Genomic DNA, 25,832 nt, shown 5'->3' with positions numbered 1-25,832 from the left:
AATATCCATTATCTTGACATACCGGTAATCACTTTTGTGAATGGGAATAGCAAAACAAAGGTAGGTTTTAACTTCAGTTTGTCTAATGGTAAATATTCAACGACATCCTGGTCCAAGGCCCTAATACCTTTGAATGCAATGAATTTGTCCATAAGGCTACTTTCTATCTTCTGTGGAGTTGATCGCTTTTCATAAATAAATTTACACTTTTTTAACACAAGGCATCCTGGTTTAGTATTTTAGGACATTACAAAGTCCACACAAAAAAAAAACTGTTAGTTCAACAGTTGGCTTTTCATGTTATTCTCTTGATTTCAGTTGCATTCCAACCCATTATCCCTTATTGGTCAGTCTCACGTTCTTTAAAAAGCCAATTCACTCGATGATTTGTTAGTGACTCAAAACCATTCCATTTCTTGCATTCACATTCTTGGTCCAAAACAATTGGCTGATTCACTTGATCGCTGATTTTGAACTCAACACTGTCCTTCTGAATTGTTATCAATCCTCCTTAGAGTTCTGTTTAATTGTTCTTCTCTTCATAGCCATTGATACCTCTTGATGCAATGATATTTTCTGTACGGTTGCTCTGTTCCATTCACTTAGCCAGCCTTTAAAGTGAAAATATTGCACCAGCGTTGTCAATGACTGGCAGCGTTTGGATCCCTAGTGAAAATAATCGCGGTTTCATTTTGCAAATGTTTGCATCTATATGGGATCAAATATTTTGTAACGTCTCCTGGAGGGCTATCTGGTTCTCATTTTGTTTCCAATCAGTCTCCCTCCAGGCTGTCCACTAAATTCCTTTGTGCAATTTCTGAGGTTCAGATTACAATATGCAATCGTGTCTCTCGGCGGCTTTGAGTGCCTCATGCATGCTGGCAGCTGAAAGCCTCCTGTTGATGTTTCTGTACTTGCAACGCAGCAGGTTCCAGAAAGTAGTCCTCAGGTCTCGGTTGAAAAAGGCGTAGATGAGTGGGTTTATAAGGGAATTGGTGTACCCCAACCACAGCAACGTTCTCTCCAATCTCAGGGGCATGCAGCTGCATTCAATCCCACAAATGAAGGGCCGGGCTGCAGACAGCAGGAAGAAGGGTAACCAGCAGAAGGTGAAGGCTCCCAGAATGATCCCCAGTGTCCGGGCTGCCTTTTGCTCCCTCTTGAAGATAGAAATGTTCTTCCGGTCATGCTTAAGGAGCTTAGATAAGGTGGCGCATTCCTCTGCAGCCTTGGACCTCTTGGTGGCATGGTGGGCCCGAATGTCCTCCTCCATGTTGTAGACTCCATCCTGTTCATATTGCCGGGGAATACTCATGAACTTGTGCTTTTCTGCACTTATTTTAGCGGCTTTGTATATCCTGTAATACATTATCAGCATGACAGTCATGGGGATATAAAAAGCTACCCCAGTAGAGTAGACAGTGTAGCCAAAGTCTTGGCTGATGAGACACACCCGATCCACCGTGACATTTTTGGCCCAGCCGAACAATGGTGGTAGGGTTATGGATGCTGAAAGGAGCCAAACGGTGATCACCATTTTGGCCATTGATCTTCCATTTTGTCTCACTGGGTATGTCAAAGGACGCGTTATTCCCAAGTACCTGAAATATACAATCAGAGAAATGTAGTTATCAGCTCTAATTGCTCTTTATAGATGATACTGCAAAACAGAAGCAGCTGTTTAGTTCACGTTCTCACTCGAAGCTTTACGCTCGTTGCTCTTACATCAGTGCCAATTTCCTTGATTTATGAAGTTATTGAACAATGCAATTTTATTAACATAACAGGTTCCGAGCCTCAAATTTCATTTAGCTGCTCGTCTATACATTGTTCCGTACCAGGGCACGTTAGTGCAGTGGTTCCCAAACTGTGGCTCTCAGCCCCAACTGAAGCCACAGAAACAGCGAATGGGCTGGTGACCTGTGGGCAGAAGAGAAGGATGGCTGTAGAAGGTTCCAGACAAGGCCCTGTGGGGGCAAGCCCTGGGCATAGGCAAGGGAGCATCAACACCAGGCCACAACTAGGGAGCTGGGTGGACGGTGGAAATCGGGACTGCTGGAAACTGTAAGTTTCCTTGAGGAGCTCAGAGGAACACTCCCACTCCTCCTGGACCACAAGGAGTGCTAAAAGAATCACTTACCCTCGAGAGCCGGCAGCTGCGTTTCAACAGTTCGAGCCTTCCCCTCACTCACTGTTAAATTTAATTCGCTGCACCAATGATGTGATCAGGCTACAAATTTGGTATGATAACTCGGCTCCCACTTGCCTTTTAGAGGAATCATTTCTGTATATTAAAATTGAAAAGGGAGGCGGAAATGGGGTGGGTTGCCTGATTCTCAAATTTTATCCCCCCCCCAATCTGACATTCTCCTATCAATTGATTGGCTTTAAAATTGAGTTCTCAATGTCCTTTGCTTTCACAAGTTACCAGAGGGATGGCTGCAGCTTTGGATGTATATGTTAGCAAGTTTCAGTACCTTCAAGAGTGCAAGAATGGGGAGAGGTCAGAAATAAATACACTTGAAAATAAGGAACACAACCATGAGCCCCCATTCAATTCAAGGTTAGAGTTCAGCTGTTTTTGTTGGCGTCTGGGGTTGTGTTAATTTTCAAGTGTTAAAATGGGTTTGTGTTGGAAAATAGTTTGGAAAGCTACTTGATTTTCACCCCATGCAGTCACATTTGTTAGGATAGCATCTTCTGATTTGGACAGTGTTCAGGAACAGGAGGGTGTGACAGCGAGTGAAGCAGGTAAGGGGACTCAGAGGGCAGGGGTGCAGCCTTTGCAATTGTCCAACAGGTTTGAGGTTCTCTCAGCTTGTTTGGTTGAGAGTGGGGGTTGCAGGGTGGATGAGCTGACAGGCTATGGCACTGTGCTACAGGAAGCCATTCAAGTAGAGGGAACAAAAAGTACCAGGCAATAACCATCTCCAACAAGAGAGAATCCAACCATCACTTCTTGACAGTCAATGGCATTACCATCACTGAATCGCCCACTATTAGCATCCTGGAGGTTACCATTGACCAGAAACTGAACTAGACTAGCCATATAAATACTGTGGCTACAAGAACAAGTCAGAGGTTAGGAAACCTACATTGAGTAACTCACCTCCCGACTCCCCAAATCCTGTCAGCAATCTATAAGGTACAAGTCAGAAGTGTGATGGAATACTCTCCATTTGCCTGGATGAGTGCAGCTGCAATACTCAAGAAGCTTGACACCGTCCAGGACAAAGCAACCTGCTTGATTGGCACCCTACCCTCAAACATTCATTCCCTCCATCTATGATGGAGGGAGTGGGTACGATCTACAAGATGCACTGCAGGAACTCACCAAGGCTCCTTTGACAGTGCCTTCCAAACACACAACCACTGCCATCTAAAAGGACAAGGGCTACAGATAGATGGGAACACCATCAACCTGGAATTTCCCCTGCAAGTCACTCACGATCCTGGCTTGGAAATATATCACCATTCCTTCACTGGCATTGGGTCAAAATCCTGGAACTCCATGCCTAACAGCACTGTGGGTGTACTACACCACATGGACTGCAGCGGTTCAAGAAGGCAGCTCACCACCACCTCCTCAATTAGCAATGGGCAATGAATGTTGCTCAGGTCAGCGATGCCCAGATCCCATGAATGGATAAAAAAAAAATTGTAGGATAAGGAAAGAAGTTCTGCATTGTCAGTACGAGGAGCTCGGCACCATATTAAGAAGCAGAACCTCAAAGGTAATAAACTCTGGATTATTACCTGGGCCACATGCAAATTGGTGTAGGGCAAATAAGATTAGAGAAATGATTGCTTGGCTCAAAGTCTGTGTGGTAGAAATGGGTCGGAGATCATGGGGCACTGACACCAGTACTGGGGAAAGTGGGGGTTGTACTGTTGGGACAGCCTACTCTGAACTGTGCTGGGACCAACACACCACCCCCACACACCGGCGTGAAAATTCTCCCCAGAGTTTCAGTAGGTATTTGATAAGGTGCCACATCAAAGGTTATTGTGGAAAATAAAAGCTCATGGTATAGGGGGGTCACATATTGGCATGGACAGAAGCAACACTGATGAAACACTATTTAGTAGGCAACTTATACCCTAAAGTACAGAAAAGAGCACCCCCCATTTAACCTTTCAACATGACTGAAAACCCCACACTACAGTTACGCTTCACTGCCTGCTATCCACAGAAGCATAGATTTTAAAGGAACCCAGTCCAACATCACCCTCAGCTGCCAACAGATTTGCCTCTGCTCATTTCACCAAATCATAATGTTGAGTGACTCTGAAAAGATGCTTCTTTCAGTTTCTGGGGAAGTCCCAAACTGACTAAGAGCAATGAGGTCACCTCAGAAAGCGTCTATTTAACCGGAGACTGGCAGCTCGCAGAGAACTGGCAACTTCCTGTCTCCTGACCACATGCCAACTGCAGTCTTTTTTGCTCTCTGCGATACCCCTCTTCCTTTCTTTCTTTCTTTCCCTCTCTCTCATCTGCCCAGAAAGCTGAAAGTCTATCTGCCGTCAGCACAGCTGCCGTTGTCATTGTTTACAGATGTGAACATCTTTCACCATCTTCCCAGTAAGTCAGCCTGGGCCCCACTCTTTCCATATCAACCTTGAGCCACCCAGGCTTGTTGTCAGGCAGGATTCAATGAAGGTCACATGACACCCCCCCCCCCCCCCAACCCCTCACCCCTTCCCCCTCATTCCTTCAGTGCACCTAGAATTTAAAAAAACAGTCCCAAAACATAATCTTATAAACTTTGCACTCATAACAAGATTGTCATCATCCTTGTCTGAATTGTCACTAACCTAGTCTGACTGTCACGAGTCCCCCATGATTTTTATTTACCTTGTCTATATTGTCACTATCGTGGTCCAGATTATCACTAATCTCATCTGGATTGTCACTAACTTTACAAAAGCAAAATAAATAAATACTTGTCTTATCCAGATTGTATCTAACCTGGTCCAGGTTGTCGCTAACCAGTTTGGATTGTCACTAACCTGGACTGGTTTGTCACGAAGCTGGTCTGACCTACATGTGTTCTAGTCCCACACCTGTTGAAGTGCCTGGTATGGCTGTTTTTTAGTGGCAGGAGGCCAGATACAGCCTTGCGAAATTTCATTATCGGGGAGCTAGATTACCTTCCATTCAGATGTCCCAAACTTTAACTTGGTAAAGCTAACTGTCAACAGGACCCTATGGGTCAGTCTTGGCGTAGAGCACCTTGAGATGTGTGGTGGTCTTGGAAAGGGCTATATGAATGCAAACCTTTTTTTTAATTGCACAAACATACAAAATGATAAACAGGAAAAGAGTATCTTAGCCTATCCCAAAATAGTTTCAATGAACTCTGCATCATACAGAGCCACATGATAACCTGACACAATGTACTTAACTTCTTGTATAACTTGATCAGTGCCTCAGAAACAGATCCAATTCTATCTCGAAGGGTTACAGTGAACCAGTGACCTACTCACTCTGTTCCAGGAGCCGACTATTCCCTGGAAGAAGAAACACCTTCTAATATCTAACCTAGTCAGAGGGGTGACCCTGGTATCCCCTCATCTGAGCAGTTGAAACAATTGGGTCAACATAAACACAGTGTAACCCCTTCAGTACTTTATAAACCTCTACCAAATCGCTCTATGTCTACACTTTTCTGAAGTATACAGATCCGGGGTGCATTAACCTAGTTGAGTCATTAAGACAATTTAAAATGAGGAGTAAACTTGTTGCCTCCTCTGCAACCTTTCCAAACATTCTATTATACAGAATGTAAAGCACAGAAACAGTCCATTCAGTCCATCTGGGACATGCTGGTGCTTATAGTCTATAGGAACCTCCTTCCAGCACTCTTCACCTCACCCTAACAAAACAGCATCATTTAATGCAGCGAATTGTTACGATCATGTATTGCCTAAAAGGGCACTGAAAGCAGATTTGACAGTAACATTCAAAAGGACAGTGGAAATACTTGAAGAGAAGTAATTTGCAAAGCTATAGGCAACTACTTCTGTGCGTAAGAATCTATGCCTACAGGGCACGCTACTGGGCCTATCTCTAGCTTAAAACTGCTTTAATACTTTAGAACAATATTAATTTCCTGCCATTCTGTGGGAACGCTAACAAGCTATGAACAAAAAGGCAAGTGGCTCACGAGCAGGTATCCTGCTTTCTTCCCTGTTTCTAGGGCAGGTATGATCTGAGCTGGCAGCTCGATCTATTTTAATGTTTTTCATCCTGTCTATGATGCTACCCCAATTTATTTTAATAATAAAGTTTTAACGTCACCATCATCATTTGACGCTGTCATTTCACCACCACTTTCAAGAGTGGAGACTGATGCAAAATAATTGTTTTGCTGTTTTTCTAATCTGCCTTTGAACATTTTTCAATGGCTCAATGTGGCCTTGGATGGTCCCGCCTCTTAACGTAGCTGAAAAAAGCTTTTCTCATTGCAACCACTTGTGTGCACAATCCTCTTTTCTGTTAACCTTTCAGCTAATCTAATAGCAATCCTGGTTTTCTTTGATTGTTCATGGCTTTTGTCCTTTGCTTTCCTGGCTATTGTCTGCTTTTTCCTTTTAGTCTTATTTGGCTCTGTATGTGATCATTCAGCCACTTTGGCTTATTTTTGCTACAATCCCTTCTGTTGACTTTCGCCTTGCTCACTGTTCAGTGAGAAATCGATAAAGGGCCTGTCTAATCTGTATGCCTTAGAATATAACTATGAAAGGTCAGTTCCCACCATGCCCCCTACCAGCTTTTCAAATGCATAGAGCAAGCTAACCAGTAGAACTAACAGTACACACACAAATATACCGGTTACCACATTTTAGATTATGTTACCACACTCTAAACCATTTTATTTTATGAGGACTATTCCTGCAGTACGCCTTTCTTTCAAATATAGACAGAATTACAGCTTTGTTATTGTTTTATCTGAATAGGGATATTTTCCTGTCTTTATCATCTGGGGTGGAATTGTCCCAGATTTGCAGTAAATGCAGTAGCGGGCGAGAAAAAGGGCATTTTATCCACTGGCCTCAATGGCAGGTTTTCACCCCGTATTGTCCCAATCCCACCTCATTCATCATACATTTGGGGGAAACACGCCATTTAGCTGGTGGGTAACCTCTAATTCACCAGCCATACCGACGCCTTGCTGTTTCCTTATGCCCAGCGCCATATTTAAAGTGCAGTCACATGCACACCTCTCAGTGCTTTCAGCCCAGGACTGCATTGGTGAAGGCATGGCCCCAAAGGCCAAGAAGGCTGCAGCCCTGCGATTCAGGGACACATCCCTGGGACACATTCTGGACATAGTTGGAGTCTGCTATGATGCCCTCTAACCCCGCACTAGCCACAGGAGGCCCATCAATGTCACCACGCTGGCTTGGGAGGCGATGGCAGTGGTGGTCAGCGCCAACGCTGCACAGGAGAGGTTCACCATCCGGTGCGGAAAGGGGATAAATGATCTCATCAGTGCCACGAGGGTAACGCAGCCATCTCCCCACTCTAAGCTCACGCATACACATCCACAGGCATCTCACTCACTGCCAGCTCAAGAGACATCGCCTCTCACTCTCTCGCACACACCCTCACATCTCCATCTGGCCTCATCTGTGCTGGAGACTGCCTTCCTCAGCCCTCACCATCTTGAGGCCACTTGCACCGCACATACCCTGGGATACTCACCTTCTGCAGTAATGCCCTAGCCCTGCAGCCTCTTCCCTTGCCTGAGGCCAATTCTCCACCTTCCCAAGCAGGCCGTTGAAAAGCCACCCCTGCTTTACAGCTGGTCTCATAATTAGAGGCCTAGCTGGGAGACCCCCATAAAAGTGACATGGTGCTGCCTGTGAAGCCTGGCGCTGATGACTGCGAGTGCTGCCCGAAGCAAGGTAGGCAAACAAACCTCCAAGCCCCGAGTGAAGTGCAGTTCACCGGATGCACATCGCTTATGGTCAGTTGTGAAACACATCGGCGGCACTCGGACAATCCGGGATGGGGTTGGGGGGGTGGTGGGGGGGGGGGGGGGGGGGTGGGTGGGGGGGGGGTGCCGGGGGTAGTGATTCCGGCGAGCTGGACTTATAATGATATTAAGATATATTATAATGAGGTTCCTGACGTCTGACAATGGGATACACAGCCCCGCCATTGACGGGCAGAGCGGACGATTGGAAGTTGGTGTCACGACAGCATGAAACCAATTTTTGGCCTTCTCGCCATATTGTCCACTCACGCCGCCCAACGCCAGCGGGCACGGAAAATTCCACCCCTCACCTCTGAGCATCGCCTGGGCAGAAGCACAGGGACAAAAGTCCGGTTGGAAAGGTGGGAGATCTTTTATTGTGTTAAACGTAAGGTTAGGTCAAGTGGGTTCTTTCTGCACTGCATTAGCCCTAACCCTAACCCAGGTTTCTGACCACAGCATTCTGCCTAGGACATGATTGACAGTCGTGTGGTAAAGTCGAAAATCTTCTCCACTATATTTTGCCACAGCGGCAAATCAAATGACTTCGTCTATAACGCAGGTCATGAAACACGGTGAGATAAACCTTAATTTTTTATGTAAAATGGACAGTAGTGTGTCAGCTCCTTTTTTTATATTTCCAATTTTAATTTCTATTGAAGCCTGGGGAAGAGAAACAATTTGAATACTTAAGCTGAGCTTTCCTATTTAAAATGCTGTTCAATCTGTCGTGGGCTTGAAACAGTTTCTTGATTTAAACCCTTATAAAACTAATGAGGCTAGAAATTACGATGGTTGGTAACAACAATTTGCATTTTTATAGTGCCTCTAATGTGTTAAAATGTCCCAGGGCATTCAAGAAGAGTGTTGTCAGTAAAAACATCTTGGAGATGTTTTTCTGTGCCCGCCAGTGTTTTTCGAGATTTTCTGTGCCCGCCAGTGTGTCAGGCGTGTTCGGTGGCGTGAGCGGACAATATGGCGCAATCGGTTTCACGATGGCGTGAAACGAGTTTGCGATCGTCCGCTCAGTCCGCCCAATGGCAGATCACGTTTCCCACCATTGGACGTCAGGAACCTAATTGTAATACATCGTCATTACGAGGTCAGCTCGCCGGACTCATTCCCCCCCCCCGCAACGGGCTGCATTGTCCGCCCACGTCCACGGGAAAACACACCAACGTGTTTCACAACGGCACATAAGCAATGTGCACCTGACTGACGGGCCGCACTTCGCTCGGGATTTCAAGGTTCATTTGCCTACCAGGCTTCGGGCAGCACTCACAGTCATCAGCGCCAGGCGTCACAGACAGCACCACCATCACTTTTAGGGGGTCTCATGGGTAGGTCTCTACCTGCCAGATCAGAAATATGAGGGTGGCTTTTCAATGGCTGCAGGGCGCTAGGGTTTGCTTGGGGAAGGGGGGATGAAGTGGCCTCAGGCAAGGGAAGAGGCTGCAGGATGAGAGCTGTACTGGGGAAGGTGGGTATCCCAGGGCTGTGCGCATGGTCACGTGTTGATCTGTGCAAGTGGCCTCATGATGTTGAGGGCAGAGGAGATGAGTCCAGATAGGCGTGTGAGAACGGGTGGTGATGTCCCTTCAGCTGGCAGTGAGTGAGATGCCAGTGAATGTGTGATGGGCTTGTGAGTGTGTGAGTTTAGAGTGATGAGATGGTTAACATACCCTGGCTGCACGGATGAGGTTATTCATCCTCTATCTGCATTGGACGGCCAATGTCTTCTGTGCAGCATTGGCACTGACCACCGCTGCCACTGCCTGCCATGCTGGGTTGGTGATGCCACTGCCCATCCTGCAGCCAGAGCGGGGGGGGTAGAGGACATCATGGCTGGCCTCCACAGCATCCAAATGGCATTCCAGGGATATGTCGTTAAACCGGGGCTGGGCTGCAGTCTTTTTGCCTTTTGTGGACATCATCCCTACAGTAGCCGTGGGCTGGAAGCACTGAGATGTGTGCGCGCGGATGGACTTTAAATATGGTGCCCGGCGTGATGAAGCAGCGAGGCGATAGCGTGGCAGGCAAACGAGAGCCCGCTCGCCATGGAAATGGTGTGTTTCCTGGGAGAGTATAACTAATCCAGTGGGTTTGGGATGGCTAGGCGTGAAAACCCTGTCACGGCTGGTAAATCGTTGTTTACCCACCCGCTACCACGCTTAGTGCAAACCTGGGACGATTCCACCCTTTGACACCAAGCCACAATCAACAAAGGTAAAATCGTGGTTAAAGAAGAATGTTAAAGGAGAAAAGAGGTTAAGAGAGGCAGGGAAGTTTGGGAGAGAATTCCAGAGTCTTGGGCCATGACAACAGGAAGCATGACCACCAGCAGCGGAGTTAACCCCAGCCTGAACAGCTACTTGCATGTGACAGTTTCAGATTTCCACCACCCTCTATGTAGCTGAGTGCTTCCTGACATCACACCTGAATGGGCTGGCTCTAATTTTCAGGTACAGAAGCAAAATACAGCGAACGCTGGAAACCTGAAATAAAAACTGAAACTGCTCGAAATACACATTGGCTGGAACTTCGTCTGTGAGACGGGGAAGTCCCTTGATGGCAAAAACAAAGACAGAATTACCTGGAAAAACTCAGCAGGTCTGGCAGCATCGGCGGAGAAGAAAAGAGTTGACGTTTCGAGTCCTCATGACCCTTCGACAGAACTTGAGGGGGCGAAGGGTCATGAGGACTCGAAACGTCAACTCTTTTCTTCTCCGCCGATGCTGCCAGACCTGCTGAGTTTTTCCAGGTAATTCTGTCTTTGTTTTTGTTTTGGATTTCCAGCATCCGCAGTTTTTTTGTTTTTAAGTCCCTTGATGGGCCTGAATGCCTTAAGAAACCCCACCTTCACGGCTTGTGGACTTCCAGTTGCATTTTCTGGCCATTGGCAACTAATTCAATGACGGCAGCCTGCACCCAGGAGCTGCTGACCAATCAGAGGACCGGCAGCTCATCAGTCTCAACAGCGCCACTGGGAGCATTGGCCACTGCTGGGACTGCATCTGGAAGAGAAGGTTCCATTGAGGCAGGCTACCTTCCCAGCCAGGTAAATGGGGTCTGGGGATGCAGGGACCCAAGTTGAGGGTGGGGAGATTAGTGAGGGCAGGATCTTCGTTGCTGTGTGGGGCAGTCTGTGGGCCACTGAGTGACAAAATAGGAGGGCCCCTGCACCTGCCCAACTAACTCCCCTCCGCCCCACTCCCCAGGCCCACAAGGAGACCACCAACATTCACCAGGCAGTCTCCCCGCATGGTGGTAAAATGCCAGCAGCTGCAGGGCTCTGGGCAGGAGCTTCATCCTTCACCTTCCCCGCTGCTGGTAAGATGCCATGGAGGCAGGAAAGCAAGGAGCACTCGACCCCCATATCCCACCTTCCCTCACCATTTTACCCATCTCCAGAGGGCTGTTAAAATCCAGCCATGCAGCATTTGTGGAGTGAGAAACAGAGTTAACATTTCAGGAAAGAGTAGGGCCCATAAGGGACCAAGGGGGCAATCTATGGGTGGAGCCAGATGACATCACTAGTGTGAGATGTGAAGAGTCAGGATGGTGAATGACTTGCAGGAACTTCCAGGTGGTGGTGTTCCCATCTATCTGCTGCCCTCATCCTTCTAGATGGTGGTGGTCATGGGTTTGAAAGGTACTGTCCAGGGAGCCTTGGTGAATTCCTGCAGTGCATCTTGTGGATGGTACTCATTGCTGCCACTGTGCGTTGGTGGTGGAGGGAGTGAATGTTTGTGGATGTGGTGCCAGTCAAGTGGGCTGCTTTGTCCTGGATGGTGTCAAGCTTCCTGAGTGCTGTGGGAGCTGCACTCATCCAGGCAAATGGGGAATATTCCATCACACTCCTGACTTGTGCCTTGTAGATAGTCAACAGGTTTTGGGGAGTCAGGAGGTGAGTTGCTCATCACAGTGTTCCTCGCCTCCGACCTGCTCGTGTAGCCACAGTATTTATATGGCTCGTCCAGTTCAGTTTCAGGGTCAATGGTAACCCCCAGGATGTTGATATTGGGGGATTCGGTGATGGTAATGACACTGAATGCCAAAGGGCAATGGTTAGGTTCTCTCTTGTTGGAGATGGACATTACCTGGCACTTGTGTGATGCAAATGTTACTTGCCACTTGTCAGCCCAAGCCTTGATATTGTCCAGGTCTTGCTGCATTTGGACATGGACTGATTCGGTATCTGAGGAGTTGTGAATGGTGCTGAACATTGTGCAATCATCAGCGAACATCCCCACTTCTGACCTTATGATGGAAGGAAGGTCATTGATGAAGCAGCTGAAGATGGTTGGGCTGAGAGCATTACCCTAAGGAACTCGAGCAGTGATGTCCTGGAACAGAGATCACTGGCCTCCACAACCACAACCATCTTCATTGGTGCTAGGCAGATTCAGCTGGTGGGAATCATACCTAGCACAAAGATAAAGCTGAAGCATTTGTATCAAACTTCAAACAGAAATGCCGAGTGGATGATCCATCTCGGCCTCCTCTGGTAGTCCGCAGCATCACAGATGCCAGTCTTCTGCCAATTCAATTCACACCACATGATATCAAGAAATATCATTGCTGAAGGCACTGGATAGTGTAAAGGTATGGGTCATGACAATATTCGAGCAGTAGTACTGATGACTTGTGCTCCAGAACTTGCCGTGCCCCTATCCAAGCTGTTCCAGTACAGCTACAAAACTGGCATCTACCCAGCAACGTGAAAAATTGCCCAGGAATGCCTGTACACAAAAAGCAGGACAAATGCAACCCAGCCAAGTTAGAATCCATCAGTCTACTCTCTATCATCAGTAAAATAATGGAAGGGGTTATCAACAGTGCTGTCAAGTAGCACTTACTTAGCAAGAACTTGCTCAGGGATGGCCAGTTTGGGTTCCACCAGGGTCACTCAGCTCCTGAACTCATTACAGACTTGGTTCAAACATGCACAAAAGAGCTGAACTCCCAAGGTGAGGTGAGAGTGGCTGCCCTTGACATCAAGGCAGCATTTGACAGAGTGTGGCAAAACTAGAGTCTCTGAGAATCGGGAGACAACTCTTCACTGGTTGGAGTCATACCTAGAACAAAGGGAAATGGTTTTGGTTTTTGGAGGCCAATCATCTCAGTTCCAGGACATCACTGCAGGAGTTCCTCAGGATAGTGTCCTCCGCCCAACCATCTTCAGCTGCTTCATCAATGACCTTCCTTCCATTATAAGGTCAGAAGTGGGGATGTTCGCTGATGATTGCACAATGTTCAGCACCATTTACAACTCCTCAGATATTGAAACAGTCCACGTCCAAATGCACCAAGACCTGGGCATTATCTAGGCTTAGACTGACAAGTAGCAGGTAACATTTGCTCCACACAAGTGTCAGGCAATGACCATCTCCAACAAGAGAGAATCTAACCATCTCCCCTTGATGTTCAATGGCATTACCATCACTGAATCCCCACTATCAACATCCTGGGGGTTACCATTGACAAGAAACTGAACTGGACGAGCCATATAAATACTGTAGCTACAAGAGCAGATCAGAGTCTAGGAAGCCTGTGGCAAGTAATTCACCTCCTGACTCCCCAAAGCCTGTCCACCATCAAAAAGGCACAGGTCTGGAGTGTGATGGAATTCTCTCCCCTTGCCTGGATGAGTGCAGCTCCTACACACTGAAGAAGTTTGACACTATCCAGTACAATATAGTTCACTTGATTGGCACCACATCCACAAACATTCACTCCCTCCCCCACCGATGAACAGCAGCAGCCATGTGTACTCTCTATGCGATGCACTGCAGGAACTCAACAAGGCTCCATAAGACCATAAGATGTAGGAGCAGAAGTAGGTCAATGGGCCCGTCGAGTCTGCTCTGCCATTCAGTGAGACCATGACTGATCTGATAATCCTCAACTCCACTTTGCTGCCTTTTCCTCATAACCCTTGATTCCCTTAGCGATTAAAAATCAGTCTATCTCCACCTTGAATACACTTAAAGACACAGCTTCTAGAGCCCTCTGTGGTAAAGAATTCCAGATTGACTATCATCTGAGAGAAGAAATTCCTCCTCATCCCTGCCTTAAATGGATGACCTCTTACTCTGAGATTATGCCCTCTGGCCCTCGACACTCCCATAAGGGAAAATAACCTCTCAGCATCTGCCCTGTCAAGCCTCCTGAGAATATTATATGCCTCAATAAGGTCACCTCTCAATCTTCTGAACTTCAGTGGGTACAGGCCCAACATACTCAACTTCTCTTCATAAGAAAATCCCTCCATACCTGGGATCAACCTAGTGAACCTTCTCTGAACTGCCTCCAATGCCAGTATATCTTTCCTTAGATAAGGGGAGCAAAACTGTTCACAGTATTCTAGGTGTGGTCTAACTAGTGCCTTGTATAGTTTTAGCAAGACTTCTCTATTTTTATACTCCATTCCCTTTGAAATAAAGGCCAACATTCCATTTGCCTTCCCTATTACCTGCTGAACTTGTATGTTAGCTTTTTGTGATTCATGTACAAGGACTCCCAAATCCCTCTGTGCTGCAGCTTTCTGCAGTATTTCTCCATTGAAATAATATTCAGCTCCTCTATTCTTCCTGCCAAAGTGCATACCTCACATTTTGTCACATTATATTCCATCTGCCACTTCTTTGCCCACTCACTCAATCTGTCTATATCCCTCCGTAGACTCCTTGTGTCATCCTCACCACTTGCCTTCCCACCTAGTACATTGACTTCCCTCATCTGAGTCATTAAAATATATTGTGAATAGCTGAAGCCCCAGCACTAATCCCTGTGGCACTCCACTAGTTACCAATTGCCATCCTGAAGATCCACCCCTTATCCCAACTCTGTCTTCTATTAGTTATTCAATCCTCTATCCATGCTAATATACTACCCCCAAAACCATGGGCTCTTATTTTATTAAGTAGCCTCATGTGTGGTACCTTATTGAACGCCTTTTGGAAATCCAAATATGTTACATCTACTGGTTCCCCTTTATCTATCCTGCTAGTTACTTCCTTAAAGAATTCTAATAAATTTGCCAGGCATGATTCCCCCTTCATGAAGCCATGCTGACTCTGCTTGATTAGATTATGTAATTCTAAGCGCTCTGCTATTACATCCTTTATAACAAGCTTTAATATTTTCACAACGACAGATGTTGAGCTAACTGGCCTTTCAGTACCGGTTTTTTGTCTCCCTCCCTTTCTGAATGAGGGTGGTAGATTGTCAGCTTTCCAACCCTCTGGGACATTTCCAGAATCTAAGGATTCTTGGATGATTACTACCAGTGCATCCACTATCTCTGTAGCTACTTCCTTTAATATCCTAGGATGCAACCCATCAGGTCCAGAGGATTTATTGGCCTTTAGCCCCGTTAGCTTCCCTAGTACTTTTACTCTAGTGATAGCTATTGTATTTATTCCTTCCTCCTCTTCTGCCCCTTGATTATTTAGTATTGGAATGCTATTTGTGTCTTCTACCATGAAGACTGAAGCAAAGTATTTATTCAACTCTTCTGCCATTTCCTGTTTCCCCATTATTATTTCCCCAGCCTCATTCTGTAAGGAGCTTATGTTCATTCTGGTGTCTCTCTTCCTTCTTATATACTTAAAGAAGCTCTTCCTGTCCATTTTTATATTACTTGCTAGTTTACCCTCAAAGTTTATTTTCTCTCTCATTTTTTGGTCATCTTTTGTTGGTTTTTAAAACTTTCCCAATCCTCTGGCTTATCACAAATCTTTGCCCCATTTTATGTCTTTTCTTTTAATTTGATACTATCCTTAACTTCCTTGGTTAACCTTGGCTGATTTATTCCCTTCCTTGAATCCTTCTTCCATGCTGAAGTATATCTTTGTTGTGAGTCATGAACTATTTTCTTAAATGTCTGCCATTATTCATCAGCCATTCTTTTTTCTGCTAAAATCCTATCCCAGTCCACTCCAGCCAACTCTGCCCTCATCCCTTTGTAATTACCCTTATTTAAGTTTAACACAATTGTTTCTGACCCAAGTTTCTCACTCTCAAACTGAATGCTAAGTTCTACCATATTATGGACATTGCTTCCTAGGGTATCTTTTCCTCTGAGGTCATTTATTAAACCTGCCTCACTACACGTTACCAGATCCAAAATAGCATGATCCCTGGTTGGATCCACAACATATTATTCTAATCTCCGAGATTATAACCAGAAATCAATTTCTTAACAGTCTTCCTCTCTTCTGTGCTTGGATGTCCATTGGTACGCTTGAGGCTTTCTGTGACCAGGGGTCCAGAATGCATTATCTCCTCCCAAAATATTATTTTAACTTAATTTGTTAAGCTTCCTTTAAAGTTTTGTTTTGATAAAGTGCCCTTTTAATGGGCTTTTAGTTAATTCGTTTTAATTGATACACTCAAAAGAATATAAAGAGACTCAGTTGGGACATTGGGTCAGTAGTTGGGAAGCAGAATTTGTAATGCATCCTGTGAATAAACCTACTAACAAGGGAAAGATCATTGTCTTATGCTTGGAACCATTTAACAGTTATCATTAATAATTACCACTTCAATTCTACTAACCAATCTAATTTTTTTTTTTAAAATGCTACCCAGGCCATGGTGACAGATGAGGAAACTCTTGTCACTAGAAGGATTCAAAATTGATAAGGAAGAAATGCTAAATAGACTGTTGGTACTTAAAGTTGACAAGGCACCAGGACTGGATGAGATGCATCCAAGGCTATTGAAGGAAGTGAGAGTAGAAATTGCAGGGGCCCTGGCAATAACTTCTCAGTCTTCCCTAGACTCAGGGGAGGTGCCAGAGGACTGGAGAATTGCAAATATTACACTCTTGTCCAAAACAGGTTGTAAAGATAAGCCCAGCAATTACAGACCAGTCAACTTAACTTCAGTGTGGGCAAGATTCTAGAAACAATGATTCTGGATAGAATTAGTGGTCACATGGAAAAATATGTGTTGAAAAGGAAAAGCTAGCATGGATTTCTAAAGGGGAAATTGTGTTTAACTATCTAGATGGAGTTTTTTGACAAGGTAACAGAAAAGGACAATAGAGATAATACTGTTGTTGTGGTATACATGGACTTTGAAAAAGCATTTGACACAATGCCACACAACAGGCTTGTGAGAAAAGTTATTGCTCGTGGAATAAAAGGGACAGTAGCAACGTGGATACAAAATTGGCTTAAAAATAGGAAGCAGAGAGTAATGGTTAATGGATATTTTTCAGGCTGGAGGGAGGTTTGTAGTGCAGTTCCCCAGGGGACAGTATTGGGACCCTTGCTTTTCCTGATTTATAGTAATGATCTAAATCCTGACGTGCAAGGGACAATTTCAAAGTTTGCGGATGATTCTTAGGTTGGGAGCATTGTGAACTGCAAGGAGGACAGTGTAGAACTTCAAAAGGACGTAGACAAGTTGGTGGAGTGGGCAGATAGGTGGCAGATGAAGTTCAATGTGGAGAAGTGTGAGGTGATGCATTTTGATAGGAAGAACATGGACAGACAATATAAAATAAGGGGTGAAATTTTGAAGGGGGTAGAGGAGCAGTAAGACTTGGGTGTTTATGTGCATCGATCATTGAAGGTGGCAGGACAGGTGGAGAGAGCAGGTAATAAAGCATATAGTATCCTGGGCTTTATTAATAGGGGAATAGAGTACAAGAGCAGGGAGGTCATGCTGAATTTGTATAAGATACTGATTAGACCTCAGCTGCAGTATTGTGTACAATTCTGAGCACCACATTATAGGGAGGAGGTGAACACACTGGAGAAAGCGCAGAAGAGGTTTACAAGAATGGTTCCAGGATTGAGAAACTTCAGTTATGAAGATAAATTGGAGAGGTTGGGACTGTTCTCCTTGGAGAGAAGAAGTCTAAGAGGAGATTTGATAGAGATGTTCAAAATCATGAGGGGGCTGGACAGAGTAGACAGGGAGATGTTGTTCCTACTGGTAAAAGGATCTAGAATGAGAGGGCACAGATTTAAAGTGATTTGCAAAAGAAGCAAATGTGACATGAGAAAGAACTTTTCCATACAACGAGTGGTTTGGGCCTGGAAGTGTGGTGAAGGCAGGTTCAATCGAGGCATTTAAGAGGGCATTAGATGATTGTTTGAATAGAAACAATGTGCAGGGTTACGGGGAAAAGGCAGGTAGGTCATAATGCTCATTTGGAGAGCTGGTGCAGACACGATGGGCTGAATGGCCTCCTTCTGTGCTGTTAGAATTCTGTAATTCTTTGATGTTTTTGTATCCTCCTCACAACTTGCTCCCCTACCTCTTCGTATCATCAGCATATTCAGCTACAATACAGTCATTCACTTCACGTAAATCATTAATATAAATCGTTAAATTTAATATAAATAGTTGAGGCCAAAGCACTGATCCTTGTGGCACTCAATGAGTTACAGTTTGCCATCCTGAAAGTTATTCACTTATCCTGGCTCTCTGTTTCCTGTTAACTAGCCAATCTTCTTTCCATGTTAACATATCACCATCAACACCATTAGCTCTTATCTTGTGTAGTAAACTTTTATGTGGCATCTTATCAAATGCTTTGTGGAAATCCAAATGCACTGCTGCACTACTTCCCTCTATCATAGTGCTTAGCTCCAATTGCAACTCCTCAGATAATGCAGCAGTGCCTGCCCGCAAGCAGCAAGACCAAGACACACATTGAGGCTTGGGGTTATAAGTAGCAAGTGACATTCCTGCTTGAAGTACCAGCCAATGACCATCTCCAAAAAGAAAGGGCCTAACTACCTCCCATGAGATTTATTTTTATTCATTCATGGCATGTGGGCATCACTGGTTAGGCCAGCATTTATTGCCTATCCCTAAATGTCCTTGTGCAGTGGGCATTTAAGAGTCAACCACATTGCTGTGGGTCTGGAATCACTATAAGCCAGACCAGGTAAGGGCAGCAGATTTCCATCCCTAAAGGATGTTACTGAACCAGCTGGGTTTTTACAACAATTGACAACGTTTTCATGGTCATCATTAGATTTTTAATTCCAGATTGTTGTCATTGAATTCAAATTCCACCATCTGCCATCGTGGGGTTCAAACCCACATCCCCAGAGCATTACCCTGGGTCTGTGGATTACTTAGTCCACTGACAATACCACTACTCTGTTGCCTCCCACGCAACTCAATGGCATTACTGAATCCCCTATTGTAAGTAATTGGGGCTTCGAATAAGCAGATATCTTCTGCAAAATGTAACAACCCCTAAAAAGCTTTCTAAAAAGGCAACGATTTTTAAACTGTCTGTGGAAACAGGCAAGGTCATTTAGTTCATGCTGACATCCCTAAATTGTTAAGATGGCATCCTGTGTATCCTCTTATCTATGCAATTGTTTAAAAAGGACCAGGATATGACCCTCAGCATAATGTAAACTAAAAACTGACCCCAAGCAGGGTGGTGGGCAGGGGTGCGGGGGGGTGGGGAGGGGGGGGTAACCACCCTGATAGTTTGGGCATCTGTCCTGTATCCATTGGTCTAAAGGGAGTAGACAGGTGATTGACACTGGGTAAGTTACCAGCCCCCAGAAATAGGGTATATCAAGGAGTGCATAGGAGGGAGGCATAAAGAAGAACCACTGTCTGGGAGGAGACCAAGAGCCTCCTGATGTCTCGGCCGACCCGAGGGAGAGGCAAACAAAGAAAGGGAAGAAGACTGCTGTCTGCAATCAGCGAAGGACTACAACAACCACCACCTTGGGCTGCAGAGATCAACTACATTCATTTGTCTAGCATCTGGGACCAGTAAACTACTTTCACTTGTCGTGGGTCATATACTTCTTCTGTCTAATTAGTTAATGCGTTATATCTACACTGTTGCTTCTTAATAAACTTAATAAACCATCTCAAAATTACTTATGATGAGTCAACTGCCTATTTAAGAACCTGTGGCCCTAAACCCAGGAAATCTTAAACAACTATCAACATAGCTTAAAACAACGAGAGGAGAGCCGGGAGTTTTACAGTTTAAAACCGTGAGAGGAGAGCTGGGAGTTTTACAGTTTAAAACCGTGAGAGGAGAGCTGGGAGTTTTACAGTTTAAAATCATGAGAGGAGAGCTGGGAGTTTCACAGTTTAAAACAGTGAGAGGAGAGCTGGGAGTTTCACAGTTTAAAACAGCGAGAGGAGAGCTGGGATTTTCACAATTGAAAACAGCGAGAGGAGAGCTGGTTTTTTCACAGTTTAAAACAGCGAGAGGAGAGCTGGTTTTTTCACAGTTTAAAACAGCGAGAGGAGAGCTGGTTTTTTCAGTTTAAAACAGCGAGAGGAGAGCTGGGATTTTCACAGTTGAAAACAGCGAGAGGAGAGCTGGTTTTTTCACAGTTTAAAACAGCGAGAGGAGAGCCAGGATTTTTACAGTTTAAAACAGCGGGAAGGGAGCCAGGATTTTTACAGTTTAAAACGGCGAGAGGAGAGCCGGGAACACACGGACAGTAGAGCTGCATGAGTAGGGCAGCAATGGCGGAAGATAAAAACTGGCAGTGGAGGGTTCCTTCAACCTGTTTCTACCTGTCAGAGCTGAAGTGTGACATCACAGGAAAACAGGTAGGTGATTGGTGGGTATCTCTTCAGTGTCTCTTTTGATTGGCCAAGTGGTTTAAATCAGGAGACCTTATTACAGCTTTGGGGTCCAGTTAAAACTTTCACTTTTAAAATATCCAAGCAAGTTAATTAATTAAATAGACTAGAGATGGCTGGCCAGGCGATGTGTTGCAGTATGTGGGAGCTGGTGGACACTGGTGCAATCCATGGTGACCACATCTGAAGCAAGTGTTGGCTAATTGGGGAACTCCAGCTCAGAGTTGATGGGCTGGAGTCTGAGCTGCAGACACTGCAACACATCAGGGAGGGGGAGAGTTGCCTGGACACTGTGTTTCAGGAGGCAGTCACACCCCTTAGATTAATTACAGGAGGGTGTGACTGCGAGTGAGGCAGGTATGGGGATCCAGAATTCAGCTTTGAAGGAACCTCAGCCAGTGCCCTTATCCAATAGGTATGAGGCTCTTGCTCCCAGTGTGGATAAGGGCACAGACTGCAAGAAGGATGAGCGAACTGACCACAGCACCGTGGTGCAGAGCGCCATTCAAGTGGGGGGAGAAATGAGAAATGTAGCAGTAATAGGGGATAGCATGTGGAATAGATACTATTCTCCGCAGCAAAGGCAGAGAGTCCTGAAGGCTATGTTGCCTACCTGGTGCCAAGGTTAAGGACATCTTTTCTGGGCTGGAGAGGAACTTGGAGTGGGAGGGGAAGGATCCAGTTGTCGTGGTTCACGTGGGTACCAATGACATAGGACCAGGAAAGAGGTTCTGCTAAGGGACTACGAGCAACTCGGGGCGAAATTAAAAAGCAGAACCACAAAGGTAATAATCTCCAGATTACTACCTGAGCCACGAGCAAATTGGGATAGGGTAAATAAGATTAGAGAGGTAAATGTGTGGCTCAAAGATTGGTGTGGGAGAAATGGGTTCCGATTCATGGGGCACTGGCACCAGTACTGGGGAAGGAGGGAGCTGTTCCGTGGGATGAGCTTCACTTGAACCATGTTGGGACCAGTGTCCTGACAAATCATATAACTAGGGTTGTAGATTGGACTTTAAACTAATTAGTGGGGGTGAGGGTTCAATGGAAGGGAAGTTTAGAAAATCAAAAATAAACACAAGAGCAGAGGTGCGGGGTAGTGAAGAGGTGAATAATCAAAGTGTGACAGGAAGGGGTTTTCAGGGAATGAATGTGCCCCACCTCATTACACTGGAAGCACTTAGGCATTCAAGGTTCAACTCCACCCTCAGTACCTTCCTTCCTGATCTCGGGAGGAGATCTTAAGGTATTCCCTGCTATCCATTCTTTACCCTGGTTACTTGCCCTTCTTTTACTCTCCCACTTCCTATCCTTTTCAAATTTATGGGAGTGATGGAAAAAAGGTTTAGTTTATGGGTCAGTTCATAATTGTCAGCCATTACTGCTGCCTGTCTAGCTGTTGCAAGCCTTTGATCTTCCACATGGGTTCTTATTACAGGAGGTAGGGAGTTTTTAAATTCTTCCAAGAGAATGATCTCTCTAAGAACTTCATAGGTCCTTTCAACTGCTAATGCTTGTATCCATCTGTCAAAACTATTTTGCTTAAGCCTTTCAAATATAATGTAAAGTTGCCCAGGCTGTTTCCTTAAAATTCAAAACTTTTGTTTATATGCTTCTTTTTTACTACATCATAATCCTTTCTGACAGGGAGGCATAAACTTCCTGTGCTCTACCTGTCAATTTGCTCTGCCTGGGCAATGTCCAGTTTTCCTTTGGCCAATTCATCTGTTTAGCTATCCTTCTCAAATGAAATAAGGAATGCTTCAACATCTCTTTCTTCAAACTTTGGAAGTGCTTGTACAAATTTAAACATCTCCCCGCTGGATTCTGATCTCTGATCTGGACATAATTCCTGCCTCACCTCTTTCTTTTCCCACTTATTTCCATTATTTTTAAATGTATTTCCATCCATTGTTTCATCTCCATCTTTTAGCCTATTTCAATCCCTTCCCCCCACCCCACCCCCACTAGGGGCATCTGTCACTTGCTCGTCCTGCTTTCTACCCTTAATGTCACCTTTAGCACATTCCTTAGCTAATATCACCACTGTCAACACCCCTTTGTCCTTTTGTCTATGACATCCTTGGCAATCTCTTCTTTGCCTCCAACTATCATTGGCCCCCTATCCAGCTCTACCTGTCCCAACCCCTCAACCAGCTTATATTTCACTTCATTTATACATTTCCACAGTTCTGATGAAGAGTCATACGGACTCGAAACGTTAACTATGTTCCTCTCCGCGGATGCTGGTAGACCTGCTGAGTTTTTCCAGCTATTTTTATTTTTGTTTCACCTCTTGGTATCTCTTTTTTAACTGCCAGCATTTTAAGCTGGTATTCCCTTTCTTTATCTTTCTCTCTTGCCTGGAATTCTCTGTCTCTCTCTTCTCTTTCCTCCTTTCCTAACTGCGCCATTTCTAACTCCCTTGGAAATGCTCTCTCTCTTTCCTTCTCTGCCTGTTCCTTTTGGAATGCTCGTTCTTTTTCTGCTGCCTCTAGTTCCAATTTTCTCATTTACAACTGAATTTGAGCCCATTCCAATGAACCACCCCTCGGAGAACTCGGTCTCTTGGGTATTCCTCCCAGTTTCAAATGCTGTGCCATCTCTTCGATTATCTCTGCCTTCATAGCTTTGGCAGCCAATCCTGCTCTTAATTTACTTGCCAATTCAACTAACCTGGCTTTTGGGATCCCTTGTAAAACTGTCAGGGGCATCTCTTCCACTTGCTGTAAGGTTTTAGCAGTTTCCAGTGCCATCTTATTTTTGATAGTACAAACCTGGTGTTTCCATTCAGCTTTTATTACTTACTAAATTATACCCAAATCGTCATTGTCTTCTGTTCCAAAATATCCTGGAATCGAGCCCCCAAACTTTGTCATGACTCATTGGGGTTAGTGCACTGTAATATCAAGCTCCACTGTTCGTTGAGCCATTACAAATGTGAGAAGTTTGACCAAACCACCAGATTCTACCTAACTATTTAATTTAGTTTAACTGAATACGAGCACCAGGGTTGTAAACTTAATAAGTAATTAACTGGTTATTGAACAAAATGTCTTTAACTAGTGGCAAAAGAAAGAAATATGAACTGCTAACTCCTGACTCTAATATATACACACACACACACACACACACACACACACACACATACATACACACACAGACACACACATACACACACAAACACACACACACACACACATATAAGACACACAAAGCATGGATTTTAAGGGTGAGATAAAACAGCTCAAAAGCACCAATCTGGAGCACAGGGTTAGATGGATTGATTTTGATCGGTCTTCCAAATTCCTTTCAGTTTGTTGTTGATGACACAAGGTGGTCTCCTAACACTTTCAGTCTGCGATTCACTCGTTGAAAAACTTTCTTTTAATTATCTCTATTGGCGATTCTTCCCCTTTTCCTCTTGACAGGGGCTTTCAGGGAAAGCAGATTACAGAGATGTGAGGAATAGCCAGCTAGCTACTATGGCAGAATTACTGGAATCTTACGTACACAAGAGAGAGGGGTTTTAGGTCTTCCTTCTTTGCAGGCTAGGAGCTGCACTGCCTCCACTGTTACCACACAAAACCCTGGTCACCTGGTCAGGACCAATTAAAATGCTGTCATCAGGCAGTTCCCCTTAGTCCAGGGCTCCTTTCCAGCACCATCCTGTTCTTTTATGGCACATTCTGTTCCTGGATAGCAGGATTGTAGATATTCCTCATCCTATTCCAGTGAATATGTCTTTCAACTGCAGCCATGGCAGTTTTTAAAGCCACAGTCCAATTTTAAAGCCACAGTCCACGAAAAATAAAAAATAAGTTCCTTACAACTTAGATTTTTCATTACTTGTCCAACATTACAGTTGGCGGGTGAATCAGCCAGGTAGTCTTTGCATTTTTCAGGATAATAATTTTTCAAAAAGGTAAAAACTTTTGGATAAAATTTTTATCATCCATATGTCCTGGTGACTGATTCTGATGTGTGGGCATTTGTTCCCGCTTTTTAAAAATCTTTATTTATTGCATTTAAATTCTTCAGCTTCCTGAGACAGCTCTCTGCCCTCAAGGAGCTTTCCTTCTGCCCTCCCCTGTGCCCGTGCTGACTTCAACGCTTGCCCACCACCCACCCCCACCCCAGCAGCGCTGAGTCTTTCAGCGTGCTTTTCATGCTGAGCCAGCCATTAATAGGCCAGCCAGCGTGAAATCACGGTCGAGGCCAATTGCAGTCGGGGGTCCCACGGATCATAGGCACCCACCAAACTAAAAGTCCTGCCCTATGTCCATGGTGGTCATTTTAGTTTGGGCACGGGGCACAGAGGTGACTGAGGTTAAAGAGTTTTCCATCCAGACAGTGTTTAATACTCACAGCAGAGGGGCTGTAATACCATAGGGGCCACAGGCTTTGTTGTCTTTCATCTGTTTGATTGCTTGTTGCAGCTCTCCCATCGATGGTGGTTGACCCATGGATTCTACCAGAGGGTACTGGGGGAGAGCCTGCAGAGTATCAGCTGCCCCTGTGGATTCATGGTTGAGGAGCTATCCAAAAGGTTATTTCCAGTTTTGGCAGATTATCAACCTTAAGAGGAGAAAAGCCAGCCTGTGAGTGAAGGAGATTTTGTCAATTTGACCTTGGTGTATGGATGATCCTGGTGTCTTGAAAAAGGTTTCGGATGTCATGATGATCACCTTGTTGTTGTATGCCTTGGGCTTTATCTTCCCACCATATGTCCTTTAACTTCCAGATTTGTCTTTAGGTGTCAGCCTTCTTATGTTGGAATGCTGCCTTCTTGACTTGTGACCTTGGGTTACTCTGCCAGGCAATGAAGGCTGCTCATTTTTGTTCTAGGAGGTCACAATGCAAAAGTCAGGAGTGTGATGGAATATTCTCCATTTGCCTGGATGAGCGTGGATCCAACAACATTCATGAAGCTCCACACCATCCAAGGCAAAGCAGCCTAATTGATTGGCACCCACCTACTACCTTAAACATTCACTCCCTCCACCACTGATGCACAGCGGCAACAGTGTGTACCATCTACAAGGTGCACTACAGCAACTCACCAAGGCTCCTTCAACCACACCTTCCAAATTCACAAACTCTACACCCTCAAAGGACAAGGGCAGCAGACACACGGGAACACCACCACCTGCAATGTCCCCTCCAAGTCACACATCATCCCAACTAGGAATTATATCACTGTTCCTTCATGATCACCAGGTTAAAATTCTGGAACACCCTCCACAA

At 45.1% G+C, this 25,832-nt stretch overlaps 1 protein-coding gene across 1 annotated transcript in view; it reads right to left on the bottom strand.

Moving 5' to 3' along the window:
• Positions 1–311: 311 nt before the first annotated feature.
• Positions 312–25,832, bottom strand: part of LOC121281218 (5-hydroxytryptamine receptor 7-like) — a 38,604-nt gene continuing 13,083 nt past the window's right edge. Inside the window, exon 2 of the mRNA XM_041194010.1 lies at positions 312–1,601. Within this exon, the coding sequence (XP_041049944.1) occupies positions 830–1,601 (772 nt within the window). The 3' untranslated portion in view covers positions 312–829. The remainder of the gene's footprint in view (positions 1,602–25,832) is intronic.

Source organism: Carcharodon carcharias, chromosome 1, assembly GCF_017639515.1.
Source record: "Carcharodon carcharias isolate sCarCar2 chromosome 1, sCarCar2.pri, whole genome shotgun sequence".
Lineage (NCBI taxonomy): Eukaryota > Metazoa > Chordata > Chondrichthyes > Lamniformes > Lamnidae > Carcharodon > Carcharodon carcharias.
This window is presented reverse-complemented; position numbering and strand designations above follow the sequence as displayed.